The sequence below is a fragment of the Protomyctophum parallelum genome (assembly GCF_964188405.1).
Source record: "Protomyctophum parallelum genome assembly, chromosome: 20".
NCBI classification, from domain to species: domain Eukaryota; kingdom Metazoa; phylum Chordata; class Actinopteri; order Myctophiformes; family Myctophidae; genus Protomyctophum; species Protomyctophum parallelum.
This window is the reverse complement of record NC_139718.1, coordinates 21216127-21235739: the sequence shown is the minus strand read 5'-3', so window position 1 is coordinate 21235739 and position 19613 is coordinate 21216127. Positions and strand designations below refer to the sequence as shown.

General features: G+C 44.9%; 1 protein-coding gene across 1 annotated transcript in view; it reads left to right on the top strand.

Annotated features, from left to right (window-relative positions):
* Positions 1-941: 941 nt before the first annotated feature.
* Positions 942-19613, top strand: part of dync1h1 (dynein, cytoplasmic 1, heavy chain 1) — a 39708-nt gene continuing 21036 nt past the window's right edge. The window contains exons 1-36 of the mRNA XM_083792617.1: positions 942-1316; positions 2923-3010; positions 3158-3331; positions 3759-4014; positions 4144-4330; positions 4784-5055; positions 5199-5426; positions 5585-6238; positions 6385-6807; positions 7039-7218; positions 7359-7508; positions 8291-8437; positions 8612-8752; positions 9259-9435; positions 9549-9659; positions 9782-9901; positions 9990-10229; positions 10328-10483; positions 10595-10708; positions 12118-12228; positions 12390-12599; positions 12847-12993; positions 13084-13250; positions 13449-13622; positions 13810-14164; positions 14544-14738; positions 14880-15162; positions 15246-15346; positions 15513-15672; positions 16136-16376; positions 17065-17248; positions 17356-17568; positions 17749-17987; positions 18126-18282; positions 18597-18821; positions 19149-19379. Of these exons, the coding sequence (XP_083648743.1) occupies positions 1067-1316; positions 2923-3010; positions 3158-3331; positions 3759-4014; positions 4144-4330; positions 4784-5055; positions 5199-5426; positions 5585-6238; positions 6385-6807; positions 7039-7218; positions 7359-7508; positions 8291-8437; positions 8612-8752; positions 9259-9435; positions 9549-9659; positions 9782-9901; positions 9990-10229; positions 10328-10483; positions 10595-10708; positions 12118-12228; positions 12390-12599; positions 12847-12993; positions 13084-13250; positions 13449-13622; positions 13810-14164; positions 14544-14738; positions 14880-15162; positions 15246-15346; positions 15513-15672; positions 16136-16376; positions 17065-17248; positions 17356-17568; positions 17749-17987; positions 18126-18282; positions 18597-18821; positions 19149-19379 (7461 nt within the window). The 5' untranslated portion in view covers positions 942-1066. The remainder of the gene's footprint in view (positions 1317-2922; positions 3011-3157; positions 3332-3758; positions 4015-4143; positions 4331-4783; positions 5056-5198; positions 5427-5584; positions 6239-6384; positions 6808-7038; positions 7219-7358; positions 7509-8290; positions 8438-8611; positions 8753-9258; positions 9436-9548; positions 9660-9781; positions 9902-9989; positions 10230-10327; positions 10484-10594; positions 10709-12117; positions 12229-12389; positions 12600-12846; positions 12994-13083; positions 13251-13448; positions 13623-13809; positions 14165-14543; positions 14739-14879; positions 15163-15245; positions 15347-15512; positions 15673-16135; positions 16377-17064; positions 17249-17355; positions 17569-17748; positions 17988-18125; positions 18283-18596; positions 18822-19148; positions 19380-19613) is intronic.

Sequence of the window (19613 nt, the reverse complement as noted above, 5' to 3'; positions counted from 1 at the left end):
GGATAAATAGTACATTTAGTTTAGTCAGTGTTTCATAAGTCTACCATGTTTGTACCTTTGGAAATGGTCAAGCTCAATGATAGTATCTAGGTTTTTGAAGCCATAGTGGTTACATCAAAAAGTGAAATCGCTTTTCACTTTTTAAGATTCTATTAAAGCCACATTTCACCATTTTGATACGCAATTACAAAATATTCCTGCAATTAGTAAAATACACTGTTCTATCTCAGGGATAATACTGGTAATGACTAGGCTATGTAGTTTGAACATATTGTCCTATTTTACATACATATAATGTATTTATTGCACATGTTAATGCTTTTAATTGTGGCCATGCTTTAAATGTTCTCCTTTCCAAGTATATTTTGAATAAAAAACACAAAAACCCACAGTCTTTTTCTTTTTGAGTTTTGGGGACATAGTTCAAGCAACTTTTCTACTTTTGGGATGATTGTTGAATAAAATGTAGCTTAGATTTTTACTAATTTAAATGTAATTAAATTGAGCCTGAAGGAAATGTAGGTGTCATAGCAGCAGCGCTATTTGTGTAGCAAGCTTCTTGGATCTGGCAGCGTCAGGTTACAGCAGCGCTGCGGTAGACAGACTAAATTATTGTGTTATACCGGTATATTTATTGTATCAAATTATTACCTTTGATGGTCTTTGTTTTATTGTATTATACACATGTGATTACTGATTTTCATTGTAATACTATGTATATGACAGAGGGCTTTCTAGAAAGGATCGAAGCCAACTCCCTTCCTCCCCCTGTCTGTCAGATGGTACAACAGACCGCTAAACTGCATTGTGGGTATAGTAGTTGTTTCCCATCACAGACCATGCGCGTGTGCCTAAGCTGCATGCCTCCTCTCCACGACAAGTACCACAATCCTTTGCACGAATACGTTTGGCTGCGGCTGTTTGACAGCTCCCTCCCTGCATCACTTCAGTCAGTGTGTGTAGTAGGCTAGATGCGATAGTCCGGCCCACGCATACAGCCTTGTTTCTTCTTTGTTCAGTGTGATCAAATCAAGTCCACCGGCCCGAGTTGTTTGCTCCTGAAGAGATGTCTGACGGCGGAGGGGGGGAAGACAACTCCGGCACCATGGAGGTGTCGGCGGTTCAGACTGTAGCCGACGCCGCGGTGCTGCAGAAGCACATTCGCAAACTGGTCCCTTTGCTCCTGGAAGATGGCGGCGAGGCCCCGGCCTCCTTGGAAACCGCCCTGGAAGAGAAGAGTTCCATTGAGCAGATGAGGAAATTCCTCTCCGATCCCCAAGTTCACACCATCCTAGTGGAGAGAAGCTGTCTCAAAGGTTTTTGTCTCATCAAGTCACATTTGTGCATCCATTCTCTTTAGTAGTCTCCATGGACCTATACGTATACTTCGGTGTACGACGGCGTCGCGCGGAGAATATAGCAGATCTACAAGCTCACAACGCGTTGCTGCGTGAGGCGTAGTGAGCATGTAGATCTGCTATTGTCGACTCCAGGAACCAGCTAACTCAACCAGCTATCTCATCCAATTTTACAACACTGAATCACGTTAGCATGGTGTTTACTGTTTATATCAAAGAAAAACGTGACAAATACTATCCTAGGCAATGCATTGTGTATCTACTATCTAATGTTCTGTATTGTGGGTAACTAACACCTATTGACAGCTACCATTTAAAGGTTCGTTTTGTATTATTATATAGATCATACATTATATAGATACATCATACATTACATTAGCTATTTGGACCAGTCATATTAAATGAAGAAAATAGCTAAGCATAGATATTGAGGTTCCAAACGGAGCTATGAGGAAATATGATGACACCAATGACAACACAACCCTGTGATTGCTTTGCTCTCAGGGTTAGCACTCAGTTAGGGTTCTGTATGTTACAAAGTACATATGCTATTAGCCCTGAAACATGACTGCCATGATGATTGTCATGAACCATGGCTAATATGCTATAGACTTGATCCAAGGCTAAACTAATATCATGATGTGACGTCAACAAGACGTTTTCTGCAACCTTTGCTAAACCTAAAACATAACCGGTCGTCATGGCTATATGTCTATGGTCATGGCTTCTTGCCCTCGGGGCAGATCATGTGAGCCAGCTTCTGTCAAAGTGCATATTCTTCTCGTTTCTCTCCAGGTTAGGAGGTTCTGCTTAACTATGAATGGTGAACATTGATCCCTTGTTCTCGTGTGTGTGTGTGTGTGTGTGTGTGTGTGTGTGACTGTGTGTGTGTGTGTGTGCGCGTGCTTTGGATTCCCAACTTGTCTTGGAGAATAACTAAAACAGACCCATTTTAATTTCACTGAATGAGGTGGCTAAAATGCTGCAATGCAGAGCTCATAGATTCCATGGGTATCTTTTCCCAGTGAGTGACCTCACTGTTTTTAGGGAGGGTGGGGAGCTGGATGGACGGAAGCAGAATTATCTATTTTGCACTGTCATCATGCTTCAACAGAGGAGCCACAGTGGAAACGGAACGAAGTCTATATATATATATATATATATGAGACTCCCAAAGTGCATTTCACTGTGACACGTGATCTGCGAGGCGCTGGATTTAGGTGAAAATGAAGTAAATTAAGGTGGTGCAAGGCAAGCAAATGTTTGGTGCTTGTAAGCAGTGCACATTGAGACGAGAGCACAGGGCGTTGTGCAAGGTGCTGTCCGTGCGCAGTGGCGTTATATGGGCACCTAAGTGAGCAGCAATATTGCTCTGTGCTAAGGAAGTGTTTACAGACAGGCTTTCTTGGTGTGTGTGTGTGATCTTTTTTTTTCCTGCCCACTTGGCTCTGTAGATTATATCTTTACTTCCTTATTTCATTACAGCTTGGATGAGGAATTATTTGATGGTACTATCAAACATTGTTTTTCATCATTAATTAAATTTCTCTCTCTCTCCTCTCAGAGGATGTAGGTGATGAAGGAGAGGAGGAGAAGGAATGCATTGGTTACAACATCAACATTGATGTCCACTATGGTCTCAAATCCAACAGGTAACTGACAAATCAAATCTAAGAACTTTATATGAGGATGCCTCATTGCCATTGCCATTATACTACATTGATTATCATTAGATAATAGATATTTCAACATAACAAATCCTTGTGGATGTTCACACTGTCACCATTTCTGTCATTCAGCTTGGCCCTTATCAAGAGGACGGGTGTCATCGACGCAGACAAGCCCATTTCAACGCAGGTTCGTGTCTTGACCCTGAGCGAGGACTCTCCCTATGAGACGTTGCACTCTTTCATCAGCAATGCTGTCGCTCCTTTCTTCAAGTCCTACATTCGCGAGTCTGGCAAAGCTGATAGGTGAGACCTTGATTTTAGGTATTTTATGAAATAATTATTATTATCGATTTTATTCTGCCAATAATTTTTTTGTGTGACCATAGTATTCTGCCAATAATTTTTTTGTGTGACCATAGTAAAGCATAACATTGTGGTAAAATAATGTACAAAATGCTGGTAAATGGCACCATAAGTTATCTATACCCAAACAGACAACTTGAAATTGGACCAGAATATATATTTTGTGTATTTTCTGTAGTGTAAATGCCATATACAATGCACTATAAAAAGGGTTCACTAAACCCATTATTTGATTAAGAAAATCCTGACAATTGACAATCCCATTAATTGTTTCATCCACAAAATGAAGTGAAACAGATGTAGAATAAGATGGCGTTATTGAACCCAGAGGTGAGAACTGAAGTATAATGTCCATCCTTCCCTCCAGGGATGGGGATAAAATGGCTCCCAATGTTGAGAAGAAGATTGCTGAGCTGGAGATGGGCCTTCTACACCTGCAACAGAACATAGAGATTCCAGAAATCAGCCTACAGATAAATCCAATCATCACTAACATTGCCAAGCAGTTCTACGAGCGTGGAGAGAAGCCCAAGGTCACCGATTTTGGTGACAAAGTTGAAGACCCCTCCTTCCTGAACCAGCTGCAGTCTGGTGTCAACCGCTGGATCAGGGAGATTCAGAAGGTGAGAAGAAACTGAGAGAATAAAATTGGACAACCATCCCACTTTGGGAAATGAAACGATGAATATGTGCTCAAATTGATACAAGCGACCCAGTCGTATTCATCAGGTCTCCACTTGTCCTCTTCTTAGGTGACAAAGCTTGATCGTGACCCAGCCTCAGGCACAGCCCTGCAGGAGATAAGTTTCTGGCTGAACCTGGAGCGGGCCCTGAACAGGATCCAGGAGAAAAGAGAGAGCCCTGAGGTTCTGCTTACTTTGGACATCCTCAAGCATGGCAAACGTTTCCATGCTACCGTCAGCTTTGACACAGACACTGGTGAGATTCTGTCCATTGTAATTGGTGAAATGTATTTTAATGCTTGGTTGGGAAACAGTCTTTTTTTTTCTTTTTTTTTTTCTAAGATATTTTTTTTGCGGCTTACGCCTTTTATTGATTTTTGAAGGGACAGACAGTAGGCTGACAGGAAACGGGAGAGAGATGGGGGGATGACATGCAGTAAAGGCCGTGTCGGGTCCGGGAGTCGAACCCGCGGCACACTGCGACTGGATTACCAGTCCGGTGCCCAGACCGTTACGCTACGGCCTGGGCCGGGAAACAGTCTTAAGCCTGAATTATACTTAGTTGCACATGGATGTTGTGCACCAAAATAGATCTACGAGCTTATAATGTGTTGCAGAGCTCCGGATGTGCATGACTGACCAAAATATATATTTTTAGGACTCTACTGTTATTATGAACGATTCATTAATCATATGTTCTCTCTCCCAGGTCTGAAGCAGGCTGTGGAGACCGTCAACGACTACAACCCTCTGATGAAGGACTTCCCTCTCAACGACCTGCTTTCGGCTACAGAGCTTGATAAGATCCGCCAGGCTCTTATGGCTATATTCACACACCTGAAAAAGATCCGAAACACCAAATATCCCATCCAGAGAGCCCTGAGGCTGGTGGAGGCCATCTCCAGGGACCTGAGCTCCCAGCTCCTCAAGGTGTTGGGCACCAGGAAGCTCATGCATGTTGCCTATGAGGAGTTTGAGAAGGTAAGTGTGATTGTTTGACACACAAGTGTCATTCGCCATGAAATAGAAAATGATTCATTATTTTACAATACAATTATCGTGCAGCTGTATGTTTAGTTTGTATGTATATGTTTAGTCTGTATGTATATGTCTCCTGTTTGTAGGTGATGGTGGCATGCTTTGAGGTGTTCCAAACCTGGGAGGATGAATATGAGAAGCTCCAGGTGCTTCTGAGGGACATTGTGAAGAGGAAGCGAGAGGAGAACCTGAAAATGGTGTGGCGCCTCAGCCCCGCCCATCGGAAACTGCAGTCACGTCTGGACCACATGAGACGTTTCAGAAGGCAGCACGAGCAGCTCAGGGCTGTCATCGTCCGTGTGCTCAGACCTCAGGTAGATGGTTGTAGTTGGTTATTCAACAAGAGGTCATCAATGATGGCAGTTGTCCGATGAATAATATGCCATTACCTTTACATGTATGATTCTGTAAATCGGCAATAAAGGAATATGGAGTTGTGTGGTCTCATTCACCATTTCTGCTCTGGTTCTAGGTTTCTGCTATCGCTCAGCATGCCGCAGGAGAGACTGTGGAGCCCCAGGACATCAAGGTGGCTGAAGTCATGTTTGATGCCGCTGATGCCAATGCCATTGAGGAGGTTAACCTGGCATACGAGAACGTCAAAGAGGTTGACGGCCTGGACGTGTCCAAGGAGGGCATGGAAGCCTGGGAAGCTGCCATGAAACGCTATGATGAGCGCATTGACCGTGTGGAAACCCGCATCACCGCACGACTCCGTGACCAGCTGGGAACTGCCAAGAACGCCAATGAGATGTTCCGCATCTTCTCCCGCTTCAACGCGCTATTTGTGCGCCCCCACATTCGTGGCGCTATTCGAGAGTACCAGACGCAGCTCATCCAGCGCGTGAAAGACGACATCGAGTCACTTCACGATAAGTTCAAGGTCCAATATCCTCAGAGCCAGGCTTGTAAGATGAGCCATGTACGTGACCTGCCGCCTGTGTCTGGTTCCATCATCTGGGCCAAGCAAATCGACCGTCAGCTGACTGCTTACATGAAGAGGGTGGAGGATGTTCTGGGGAAAGGCTGGGAGAACCATGTGGAGGGACTGAAGCTGAAGCAGGATGGAGACAGCTTCAGAGCCAAACTCAACACTCAGGAGATCTTTGATGACTGGGCTCGTAAGGTATGGTTTATCATTTAGCTTGATGCCATTTGATTTCTTTGGGCAATATTATTATTTATAGCTAATAACTTTGGCTTTCACACACACACACCATTTTATTTTCTACCATTATCATCCATCGTAATTGAATCTATTTTGTACATCAGGTACAGCAGCGTAACCTCGGTGTGTCTGGCCGCATCTTCACCATCGAGAACAGCCGTGCCCGCGGCCGCGCAGGAAACATGCTCAAACTGAAAGTCAACTTCCTCCCAGAGATCATCACCCTTTCCAAGGAGGTCCGCAACCTCAAATGGCTGAGCTTCCGTGTTCCGCTGGCTATCGTTAACAAGGCTCACCAGGCTAACCAGCTATACCCATTTGCCATCTCTCTGATTGAAAGTGTGCGTACGTATGAGCGCACATGTGAGAAGGTGGAGGAGAGGTTTTCCATCTCTCTGCTGGTGGCTGGGCTGAAGAAGGAGGTTCAGGCTCTGGTTACTGAGGGCATCGCTCTGGTTTGGGAATCCTACAAGCTGGATCCATATGTCCAGAGGCTGGCCGAGACGGTCTTCAACTTCCAGGAGAAGGTTTGTGTGGAAACCTGGCTTGGGTCAAATGTAGGGAATTTTAAGTCTTGAGTAGAGTCTTCATCAAAGTATAAAACTAAAGTGTTTGTTCTTTTATTGGTGACCTGTAACATTTACATGCAGTCTAGATATAGACTAATTAAAATGCACTTTAAGTACCAAATAAAAATGGTTTTATTCAGGATGTTGTCTGTATCAATCAAACATTGAAGAAGTAATTTCTCGTTTCAGGTGGATGACCTGCTGCTGATTGAGGAGAAGATTGATCTGGAGGTTCGTTCTCTGGATACTTGCATGTTTGAACACAAGACCTTCTCTGAGATCCTCAACCGTGTTCAGAAGGCTGTGGATGACCTCAACCTGCACTCCTACTCCAATCTGCCTATCTGGGTCAACAAACTTGACATTGAGGTCAGCCTGAAAGTGATCAGCCCATGACAGTGCATGCTAAAATATTGTGGTACATAACGCACTGAATGAACTCTATCTACATGGCTTACCTATGTGTTCGAAACATTTAGTTAAACTTAGTATAATTATTTTCTCTGTAGATTGAGCGCATCCTGGGAGTGCGCCTGCAGGCCGGCCTGAGGGCTTGGACCCAGGTGCTCCGGGGCCAGATGGAGGACAAGGCTGATGTGGATATGGACACTGAGGCTCCACAAGTCAGCTATAAACCTGGAGGAGAACCCAAGATCAAGGTAGCCTGAAGTGGACATCGGTTCCATCATGTTTGTCTATGTCGACCTTGACAATAACATCTAAATTAGTAAAGGTGTACACGTTTTTCCTCCACGATACCGATTTCAATTCCCATAACTTGCGTTTGGTTGATACAGAGTACCGATCCGGAACCAGTGTGTAATTAAAAAATAATGTAGGACAAGTGGCTCTAAAAGTTGGATTCAGGGAATAATCAATGTCAGAACAATCAATGTCATACATCATAACATAATTATGTCCACACTATTTAAAAATTCATGAACCATGACCATATACCAATACAACTATAGTAAATGTATAGAAAATAAATCAAAGACGGATGCCCTGAGATGGAACACCACAGAAGTGCAAAGTGTGTGAGGAAGAGGGTTTTACAATCCAGAAGGTTTCTCTCTGGAGCAACTGTTTCAGTCTGTCACCGCCTCTCACAGTTTTAGGGATGATTTGTATAGCAATAATCTTTAAAGAGCTTGGATTGACGTGATGAATAATTGATGACTGTAAATGACATATTATCACGTGACAAATTCCATGGTATTGGAATGGCAGATAGACTGACAATACTCACAAGCACTTATACTGGTATTGGTAGTGGAACAACTATAAATGACTAGAACATCAATTCTATACATTAGTAGGACATTTTGGGGAACATTTTGAGACATGGCAGTAGTTCTATCTTGGCAGACACATAAACATGCTGAAAACAACAACAGTCTTGTGGGTGCTCCTGACGGTTTTGAATCACTCTGTCCTCCAGAATGTTGTCCATGAGCTTAGGATCACCAACCAGGTGATCTACCTGAACCCACCCATTGAGGATTGTCGCTACAAGCTCTATCAGGAGATGTTTGCCTGGAAGATGGTCATCCTCTCGCTACCCAGGATCCAGAGCCAGAGATACCAGGTTTGGAGACTTGGAATGATCAGGTCTTGAATTTGGCTGTGCATTGTGTGTTCAACAAGGGAGGGGAGATCCAAAAGATGCATAAACATACAGAATATTGAATGCATAATGAAGACATGGCGGTTGCAGTGGTGCATGGAATTCTTAAAAGTTTTTCTACCACTTATTCGTCAGGTGGGAGTCCACTATGAGTTGTCCGAGGAGGAGAAATTCTACAGGAACGCCCTCACCAGAATGCCTGATGGGCCTGCTGCCTTGGAGGAGTCCTACAACGCAGTGGAAGACAACGTCGGCGAGGTGGAGCAGTATGTCAAGGTAAGGAAACGAGTACTTTTAACCCATTTAGGACTGAGGCCGATTCTAAAAAGAGAGAAAAAAAAATCTAAGTTTTCTGAAAACCTATGTTTCTATGTCAGTGGTGCTCGACCTTTTTCATGTCAAGGACCCCCAGAATTATCTGTATTTGGCTGCGGACCCACATCTGAAAATATGTTGTGCCAGTGACCCCCCCCCACAGAAGCAAATACTTGAGTTAAAAACATTCGATCTGAAAGAATATATATTTGTGCCACATTTTCACGATTTTTCAAATAAAATAGCAGACCTACTGTACAAGCTTGTAGATCTGCTATTTTTCAATAGCTAAAGTATAATATATTCCTTAAAACTTGAATGAGTCAACACAAATAGTCAATGTCTATCTTGTACTGTGTTTTGTTATGTTTTATAATAATTTCTTCAAATTATTGTGTGTGTATTATTTCTTAATGCATTCAATTGTGATGTTCTTCCTTATCAATATCTTTTGTTTACACTACCAGGTGTGGCTGCAGTACCAGTGCTTGTGGGACATGCAGGCTGAGAACATCTACAACCGTCTTGGTGAAGACCTTACCAAGTGGCAGGCTCTGCTCGTCCAGATCCGCAAGGCCCGTGGAACCTTTGACAATGCAGAGACACGCAAGGAGTTTGGACCTGTGGTCATTGACTATGGCAAGGTAACAATGACCGGACTCATGACGTTTTCAGTGTTCTACACTTGAGCTATCACATATTCCTTTAATGTGGCCTTTTATTAAATGCTACTATTTATTTATACTCCTGACTACAGGTCCAGTCCAAGGTGAACTTAAAGTATGACTCCTGGCACAAAGAAGTGCTAAGCAAGTTTGGTCAGATGCTGGGTAACAACATGCAGGACTTCCACTCCCAGATCTCCAAGGTAATGTGGTTGTAGGACTGGAGAAGATGTGGAGAATCATATCATATTCCTATTTGTAACTTGCTTACATTGATTGTAATAATTTGAAGGAAATCAACAATGTACTTTTCTACTCCGTCTAGTCTCGTCAAGAACTGGAGCAGCACTCTGTGGACACAGCCAGCACCTCGGATGCCGTTACCTTCATAACATACGTCCAGACTCTCAAACGGAAGATCAAGCAGTTTGAGAAGAATGTGGATGTATGTGCAACTTGTGTGCTTTCATACAGCAGCGTGCCTTCTTGATAGACCAGGCCGGGTCCTAAATATCCTTCTATCCTTTCCACAGTTGTTCCGCAATGGGCAGCGTCTCCTGGAGAAGCAGCGGTTCCAGTTCCCTCCATCGTGGCTCTATATCGACAACATCGAGGGAGAATGGGGTGCCTTCAGTGACATCATGAAGCGCAAGGACACCGCCATCCAGCAGCAGGTGGCCAACCTGCAGATAAAGATCATCCAGGAGGACCGAGCAGTAGAGAACCGCACTACCGACCTTCTCACCGACTGGGAGAAGACCAAACCAGTCGCTGTAAGACAAATGGACAACCGTTTGACACATGAAGAAAAGGTTATTTAGAGGGATTGCGTGTCGTTCACCGTCATGTTTAACTGACACTGTTCCATTAGGGGAGTCTGCGTCCAGAGGAAGCCCTCCAGTCTCTCACCATATACGAGGGCAAGTTTGGCCGTCTCAAGGATGACCGAGAGAAGTGTGCCCGTGCCAAAGAGGCCCTGGAGCTCACCGACACTGGCCTGCTCAGTGGCAGTGAGGAGAGGGTGCAGGTAACAAAGTAACACAGTATTTGTGTGCCCACTACATTTTATCTTGTCTAGAACAACAACATACAGTAGATGGCTATACCAAACCAAGGCCTCTGTTGCCTTCACTTGTAGGTGGCGCTGGAGGAACTGCAGGACTTGAAGGGGGTGTGGTCGGAGCTGGCCAAGGTGTGGGAGCAGATTGACCAGGCGAAGGAGCAGCCATGGGTGTCAGTTCAGCCACGCAAGGTAACACAGACACAAGCATGCAGTATGGTGATCTGGTCATTCATTGATCTTAATGACTTTTCCATGTCAAACGGTCTACAAGCTCACAACTTGTTGTATCGTGACACATTGTGAGCTTTTAGCTATTTTCAAAAACTATTTGACTAGAGTTTAATCCTAGAACACTAAACCCGGGTGGTTTTCACCTAGACAATTATATATTTGTAATTTTCATAAAATTGCTGATGTCTGAGGTGGGTGGGTCTTTCAATACCTTCATGATGCTGAGTGACATGATAGAAGCTAGGTTTGTTCCCCTGTCCACATCCCTGTATGATAATAGCGCTCCTCACTTCACGCAGGTGTGATTGTTCGTTTTTCCCCCAGCTTTGTCTTTGTATCACGGAAATGATTTGATTGGCTGAGCACGGAATGTGATGTATGATGATAAGAGTGTCCCTCACTTCACACGAGTGATCTTTTAGTTTGTTGTGAAAGTTATGATGGAATATGACAGAGGACCTCAAGTTGCCATGTATAGCTGTATTACTTAAATATTTTTTTTTTTTTTTTTTTAAGATATTTTCTTTGCGGCTTACGCCTTTTATTGATTTTTGAAGGGACAGACAGTAGGCTGACAGGAAACGGGAGAGAGATGGGGGGATGACATGCAGTAAAGGCCATGTCGGGTCCGGGAGTCGAACCCGCGGCACACTGCGACTGGATTACCAGTCCGGTGCCCAGACCGTTACGCTACGGCCTGGGCCAATATTACTTATTTTGATGAGAAATAATTATTAATAATCATATTGTCCCTCATTACGTCATATTGTCTCTTTATTGTTAAAAACGCGTAACCCGCATTTTAATCAACTACCCTACGCTGCCGAGATTGTTGTATTACCTTTAGAGCATACGCTGAATTATTTGGGCTTTAAAAAAAAAAAAAGTCCAGCGCAAAAATGTCCCTCAGTTTGTTATGATCCGATTGCACCATCCACCATCTTGGTGCACCCGGAAGACGCACACAAGACCCGTCTCCATGAGGCGTTGTACCCCATTCATTTGCATTGGTCTCAATTTGCCAGAAGCCCTAGCAGCCCACAGCATGTGACTATTTCCGGTTTCGTCATCAAAACGAAACCATCTAGTCTCTATCTCCGCGGCAAAGGCAGAGTTTATTTTTATTTATTACAATACGGCGGATTAAACACATAAAACAAAAGGCGGGAATGTCGTTTATAGCAACGACAGTAACCTGGATTAAACTATTCCTGGCAGTTAAACTGTTTTAATGGCATTTAATGTTTGTGTTGGCACCGTTTGTTTTACATTACATTGGGTCAAATGTACCTGGGTTTAGTGATGCTTTGACAAAAGTTACGTTTAGTGTTCTAGGGTTAAGCGGTTAATGTGTTCTGTATTTGTAGCTTCGTCAGAGTCTAGACGGCCTCCTGAACCAACTGAAGAACTTCCCTGCAAGACTACGGCAGTACGCCTCCTACGAATTTGTCCAGAGACTGCTCAAGGGATACATGAAGGTCAGGCCCGTCCTTCCGTTCAAACGTACTAAATACATCGGCAAGAACAATTGTACATCTATTATTGATACTTATAGCTAATAGCAGAGTTAAAAATATATTCTTGCTTTCTAAAGCAAAGACTTTGGTTATTTGCTATAATCCGGTATTACTTTTCTCAGATCAACATGCTGGTGATCGAGCTGAAATCTGAGGCTCTCAAGGACCGTCACTGGAAGCAGCTGATGAAGCGTTTGCATGTCAACTGGGTCCTTTCAGAACTGACCCTTGGCCAGATCTGGGATGTGGACCTGCAGAGGAATGAGATGGTTGTGAAGGATGTTCTCCTGGTGGCCCAGGGAGAGATGGCTCTGGAGGAGTTCCTCAAACAGGTGACGAGCAAAAGATCCTCTAAGTATCATGCTTTTGTTGCAATGAAATGCTGCGACTGAAAGTAATATTTCATCATGTATTCTGTGATGAGGCCATGGATTACCCTGGGTAGGTCCAGTCATACTTAATTTATATAGTTTATATTTTTCTTTTCTACCTCACCCGCAACTTGAAGATGTCTAAAATGAGCTGGTGTTTGACAATCTTTGAATTATAGTCCTATGCCTCTCTCCTCCTGGTTCGCAGATCCGTGAAGTGTGGAACTCCTATGAACTGGACCTGATAAACTATCAGAACAAGTGTCGTCTGATCAGAGGCTGGGACGACCTCTTCAACAAGGTCAAGGAACATATAAACAGCGTGTCTGCCATGAAGCTGTCCCCTTACTACAAGGTTGGTACAATTCTATATAAATAAAAATGGCATTCTCATATGAAAAAGACCAAAAACCAAACTCTGTCGTTCTCCTTCTCGTCGTGCCAGGTGTTTGAGGAGGATGCCCTGAGCTGGGAGGACAAACTGAACCGCATCATGGCTCTGTTTGACGTTTGGATTGACGTCCAGCGTCGCTGGGTCTACCTGGAAGGCATCTTCACTGGCAGTGCTGATATTAAACACTTGCTGCCTGTTGAGACTCAGAGGTTCTCCAGGTAATTGGATGACCCCAGGTTGCCTGGGACAGGCACAAATTCCCTTAAAGCCCAACACAGTCTCCTACATCTGACAATATAATTATTGTTAAATTAGCATAATCATTATTACCTGCAAATAAACCACAGTAAATAATTCTAGTATATTCAACAACCACAATATCATTTGACTATAATCTGACTGTCTTTATTCCCCAGTATCAGCACAGAGTTCCTGGCACTGATGAAAAAGGTGACCAAGTCTCCTCTTATTATGGATGTGCTGAACATCCAGGGAGTGCAGAGGTCCCTGGAGAGGCTGGCTGACCTGCTGGGCAAAATCCAGAAGGCCCTGGGAGAATACCTGGAGAGAGAGAGGTCCTCGTTTCCCAGGTAGGATGTCAATACTAGGGAAATGTGAATACTTATGGTGCAGTAAATATGATGAGCCTTGTGAAAGGCTTGATAAATATCGGCCTTTAATCCTGAATCACTCTTGAGATTTCCAGTCCTATAGAATAGATCCACCCATTCAACCATTGACTGATAAACAGTGTTCATGGACATCCCTTGCCCCCAGGTTCTACTTTGTGGGAGATGAAGACCTGCTCGAGATCATCGGCAACAGCAAGAACGTGCCCAAACTGCAGAAGCATTTCAAGAAGATGTTTGCCGGCGTCCACAGCATCCTGCTCAATGAGGATAACACTGTGGTGCTGGGATTCTCTTCCCGTGAGGGTGAGGAGATTCTCTACAAGACACCAGTCTCCCTCGTTGATCATCCCAAGATCAATGAGTGGCTGACGATGGTGGAGAAGGAGATGAGGGTGACGCTGGCCAAGCTGCTGGCTGAGTCCGTCACCGAGGTCACCTCGTTCAACAAAGGCACAGCCGTCGACTTGGAACAGTACATGTCCTGGATCGATCGCTACCAGGTAGGTAACGATCAACCTAGGAAAAGGCACAGACTACTTCTGAAATATTTGATTCCTTCTCAGTCCTGCTTGTCATATCGTTTGAAAATGTATTAGGAGTCTACACAAAGATAACTTGAAATGCAGCATTTTAACCATTTTCAAATACCTGTTAGAACATAGCCCAACAAAATAATATCTACAAATGTGGTTTGAGAACTATTTACTCACATAACATGCTTCAGATCAGTCTAGTCTATAACAACATAACTTGTAAAATCAGGTGAGATGGCACATTCAGAAACAGATAATTTAGTGAGTAGATAATTGCTGCGGTCCTCATGTTCTTACCATTCAAATACTGACAACCTTCCACTACATCCATCTCTCCTCTCGACAGGCCCAGCTTGTGGTTCTGTCCACCCAGATTGCGTGGTCTGAGAACATCGAGTCGGCCCTGACCACCATCGCTGGTGGTGGAGACCTGAAGCCCATGCAGGATGTGCTCTCCAACGTGGAGGCAACCCTCAACATGCTGGCTGACACCGTGCTAATGGAACAGCCCCCTCTCCGCAGGAGGAAACTGGAGCACCTGGTCTGTAGATTGAGATGATTGTGCAAAATACATTTAGAGGAAGTCATGGAATGAAAGTCAAATATTGTCTAATAAAAACTCTCTCTCTCTCTCTCTCTCTCTCTCTCTCTCTCTCTCTCTCTCTCTCTCCCGCCCTCTCAGATCACAGAGCTGGTGCACCAGCGTGACGTGTCCAGGAGGCTGATCAAGAACAAAATTGACAATCCCAAGTCCTTCGAGTGGCTCAGCCAGATGCGCTTCTACTTTGACCCCAAGCAGACGGATGTCCTGCAGCAGCTGTCCATCCAGATGGCCAATGCCAAGTTCAACTACGGCTTTGAATACCTGGGCGTCCAGGACAAGTTGGTGCAGACTCCTTTGACTGACCGCTGCTACCTGACCATGACCCAGGCCCTGGAGGCTCGTCTCGGAGGATCACCATTTGGTACGTAGATGGAAACTCACTCACTCACTCACTCACTCACTCACTCAGGTACTCATTACTTGTACCCCCTTTCCTTCTTCCAGGTCCTGCCGGAACAGGAAAGACTGAGTCAGTGAAGGCTTTGGGACACCAGCTGGGACGCTTCGTCCTGGTCTTCAACTGTGATGAGACCTTTGACTTCCAGGTACACACAGCTGTGTTCATGTAATACGTTTATAGGCCAACCTGAGAAACATACAAAATGTATACAAAAAGCCATGAGATGAACAGAGCTGCTATGTGGCGTAGCAGCCCTACGCTAAGTTGCTTTTTGTTTGTGCTTGTAACGTCCTGCTCTTCTTCCTCTTCAGGCCATGGGTCGTATCTTCGTTGGTCTTTGTCAGGTGGGAGCGTGGGGCTGCTTTGATGAGTTCAATCGTCTGGAGGAGAGGATGCTGTCTGCCGTCTCCCAGCAGGTCCAATACATTCAGGTGGCCTTGAAGGAGCACAGCAATCCCAACAGAGACAGGAGTACGTACCCAAATACCCCTTACTTTGTGTACCATGTAATAAAGAGCGCAAAATAGGGTGATGTTCGTGAACCATTAGAAATGATCTGGAATGAATAATCGAATCCTTCACCTATCACTTTATTTATATATATATATATATATATATATATTTTTTTTTTGCCTTTTATTGATAGATAGATAGTAAGTCGACAAACGGGGAGAGAAATGGGTGGGAGGTTGGAGACAAACGGCAAAGTTTGTCGGGATCGGGACTCGAACCCGCGACGCACTGTAATGCTGGATTACCAGTCAAGGTGCCTGGAACGCTAAGCCGTCTCAGGCCGAATCCTTCACCCTTTACTGGGGGGAATACATCAACCCACAGCCCCTCTCACTTATCCCTGTTAAGCTAAGAGTCTCATCCACTTCAGAATGTGATTATGGTACTATGCTACATATCTGTGTTGGGTTTTCCTTCCTAGGTGCACCAATCACCACTGAGTTACTGAACAAGCAGGTGAAGGTGAGCCCAGACATGGCCATCTTCATCACCATGAACCCTGGCTACGCCGGCCGCTCCAACCTGCCTGATAACCTGAAGAAGCTGTTCCGCAGCTTGGCCATGACCAAGCCTGATCGCCAGCTCATCGCCCAGGTCATGCTCTACTCTCAAGGCTTCCGCACGGCCGAGATCCTCGCCAAGAAAATTGTGCCCTTCTTCAAGTATGTACTTTGTAGGTCTTGGTAGTACAAGTAGTAAGGCGTGTGAGAGGTAGAACCATAGTGCTCTGGTATAATGTTCCTGTTTGTTGTATAATCTTCTACGAACGGAATCCCTAGAGCAACAAAAATGGATTTCTTGGGTCTCGGTGGCACAGTCGGTAGTGCTGTCGCCTCATAGCTAGAAGGTCCTCTGTTCGATTCCTGCTGTGGGCGCTGGGGGCGTGTTCCCTCCGCGTCATCAGTGCCCATACCCGAGGCGGGGTTGGCGAAAGGGCCTTTCTGTGTGTAGTTTGCATGTTCTTCCCGTGTCCCCTAGGGTAGGACCCTCACAAAAACATGAAGTAATCCTGGTCTCTAAACTACCTCCCCCTGGCCAGCCGGGGCGCCTGATGGAGGGGAAAGGAACTGGTCGGAATAACGTGTTCCTTCCACGCACTACGTCCGGCTGGGGAAACTATCCTCTTGTCAGGTGAAAAGAAGCAGGTTGGACTCCTCATGCATAGAAGGAAGCATGAGGTCAGTCCCCCCAGGTTGGCAGAGAAGTGTAGCGCCCAGGATTGCATTAGATAATTGACACTGGGTGAAAAAACGGGTTACAAAATCGTAGTTTGGTAAATAAAACATAAATTGATTTCTTCCTGAGAAATTCTTGCATTGTAAAGGGCACTTCTCCCCTGCATTGTCTCAGGCTATGCGACGAGCAGCTGTCATCCCAGAGTCACTACGACTTCGGCCTGCGTGCTCTCAAGAGTGTACTGATCAGCGCTGGCAACGTGAAGCGTGAGCGCATTCAGAAGATCAAGAGAGAGAAGCGTGAGCGTGGGGAGATTGTCGACGAGAACGAGATCGCAGAGAACCTGCCTGAGCAAGAGGTAATGAAAAAAGTTATAATAATTTGCACGATTTCCCCCAACTTATCTGATCAAACGATGATGTACAGAAAAAGTTGATTGGTCATGTTGCTCTGTTCTCTGTTTAGATTCTCATCCAGAGCGTCTGCGAAACCATGGTTCCCAAGCTGGTGGCCGAGGACATCCCCCTTCTGTTCAGCCTGCTGTCGGATGTCTTCCCTGGAATACAGTACCACCGCGGTGAGATGACTGCTCTGAGAGAGGAGCTGAAGAAGGTCTGCGCAGAGATGTACCTCACCTACGGAGATGGTGATGATGTGGGCACGCTGTGGGTCGAGAAGGTATAAAGCCCATGTTTTCTTGTATATCGGGTATCCTTTGAATATAAAACATGTACTGTATACACTACATGCAGTGCATACAGTGTGTGTGTGTGTGTGTGTGTGTGTGTGTGTGTGTGTGTGTGTGTGTGTGTGTGTGTGTTTCCTCTAACGTCACATTATCATTCATGCGTCTTCCAGGTGTTGCAGCTGTACCAGATCACCCAGATCAACCATGGTCTGATGATGGTGGGTCCTTCGGGCAGTGGCAAGACCATGGCCTGGAGGGTTCTGCTAAAGGCACTGGAGAGGCTGGAGGGACTCGAGGGCGTGGCCCATATAATCGACCCCAAGGCCATCATCAAGGATCACCTCTATGGAACCCTGGACCCCAACACCCGCGAATGGACCGATGGCTTGTTCACACACATCCTCAGGAAGTGAGTTATTTTGCATATGTGTCTTTTTTTGCTGCACTTGATCTTGTATGACAATTGTTGACCAGCAGGAGGTGTAAAATAGTAGGAAAACTGCATTGACGTGTAACCTACTTGCTTAATTTATGCTCTACAACCCAGAATCATTGACAATGTGCGCGGTGAGCTGCAGAAGCGCCAGTGGATCATCTTCGACGGTGATGTTGACCCAGAGTGGGTTGAGAATCTTAACTCTGTCCTGGATGATAACAAGCTGCTCACCCTGCCCAATGGAGAGCGTCTCAGCCTTCCGCCCAACGTAAGGAGATCCCAACCTCTCGCTTCACCCCTTGTGATTATTAAATGGGTGTTGAGATGGAACTCAAATAATGGGCAATTGACAAGATTGATGGTGCCTGCAACAACTAGGGATATCATAGCATCAGCAAATTGACATTGAAACATTTACAAAGTTAGATTCTAGCTGGTGCAGGACCAGTTACAATACAGACATACAACTTTAAATTCCACCATTCCATTACAGCAATCCTTTGGATATGCATGAGATGTTTGTCTGTCTTGTGTGTTTTATTGCAAGGTTCATTAAATGTACTCTACTTCCTCTCTTCACAGGTACGCATCATGTTTGAGGTGCAGGACCTGCAGTACGCCACCCTGGCCACCGTGTCTCGCTGCGGCATGGTCTGGTTCAGTGAGGATGTCCTCAGCACTGACATGATCTTCAACCACTTCCTGGCTCGCCTTCGCAGCATCCCATTGGATGAGGGAGAGGACGAGATGAGGGGCATGAGGAAAGCCACCGAGGATGAGGAAGAGACTGCGTCGCCTATGCTGCAGGTGCACTTGTGTTCCTAGTTTGGCCGTAACTTTTGAAAATAACATGACAAATGCAGACTTGTATATTTTACATTTATTTATTTGTTTTATTCATTTTGACAACAAAAAAGGGAAAGTTTTCTCCTACAATGACATGCCCAAAATATGTATCTGTTTAACCCATTCGTTTTTTTTCAGTATCAGTGTACAGTAGTTAGTTGACTAGCAGACGAGGCGGAAATCTAACAACCAATGCCAATATGCGCTCAGTGACTGATCGAGTATCAGCGTTGGCCTGAAGAGGATATCACACCCTGTAAACACACTATGCTCTCCTTGAACCTCCAGATCCAACGAGATTCTGCATCCATCCTCCAGCCTTACTTCACCTCCACAGGGCTGGTCATCAAGGCCCTGGAGCATGCCTCCAAGCTGGAGCACATCATGGACTTCACCCGGCTGCGCTGCATGGGCTCGCTGTTCTCCATGCTGCACCAGGCCTGCCGGAACGTTGCACAGTACAACAACAACCACCCTGACTTCCCCATGCCCATCGACCAGCTGGAGAGATACATGCAGGTACTTATGATGGGCCTAAAATATGCTTAAGTAAATATGCTCTTAAGTAAAGATTCACGATTTTAATTGTATCATTGATTTTATTTTATTTGCATAATCACATATAGCGCCTTATGGCTTCTTTATGCTCTTCTTTATATTTTTAGTAAATAGTTATAGTCGTTGTAAATGTTTTTTGCTGTTTTGAGTGTAATGCACCAAAGCCACCAATGAAACGTAACTATATGGTTGTAT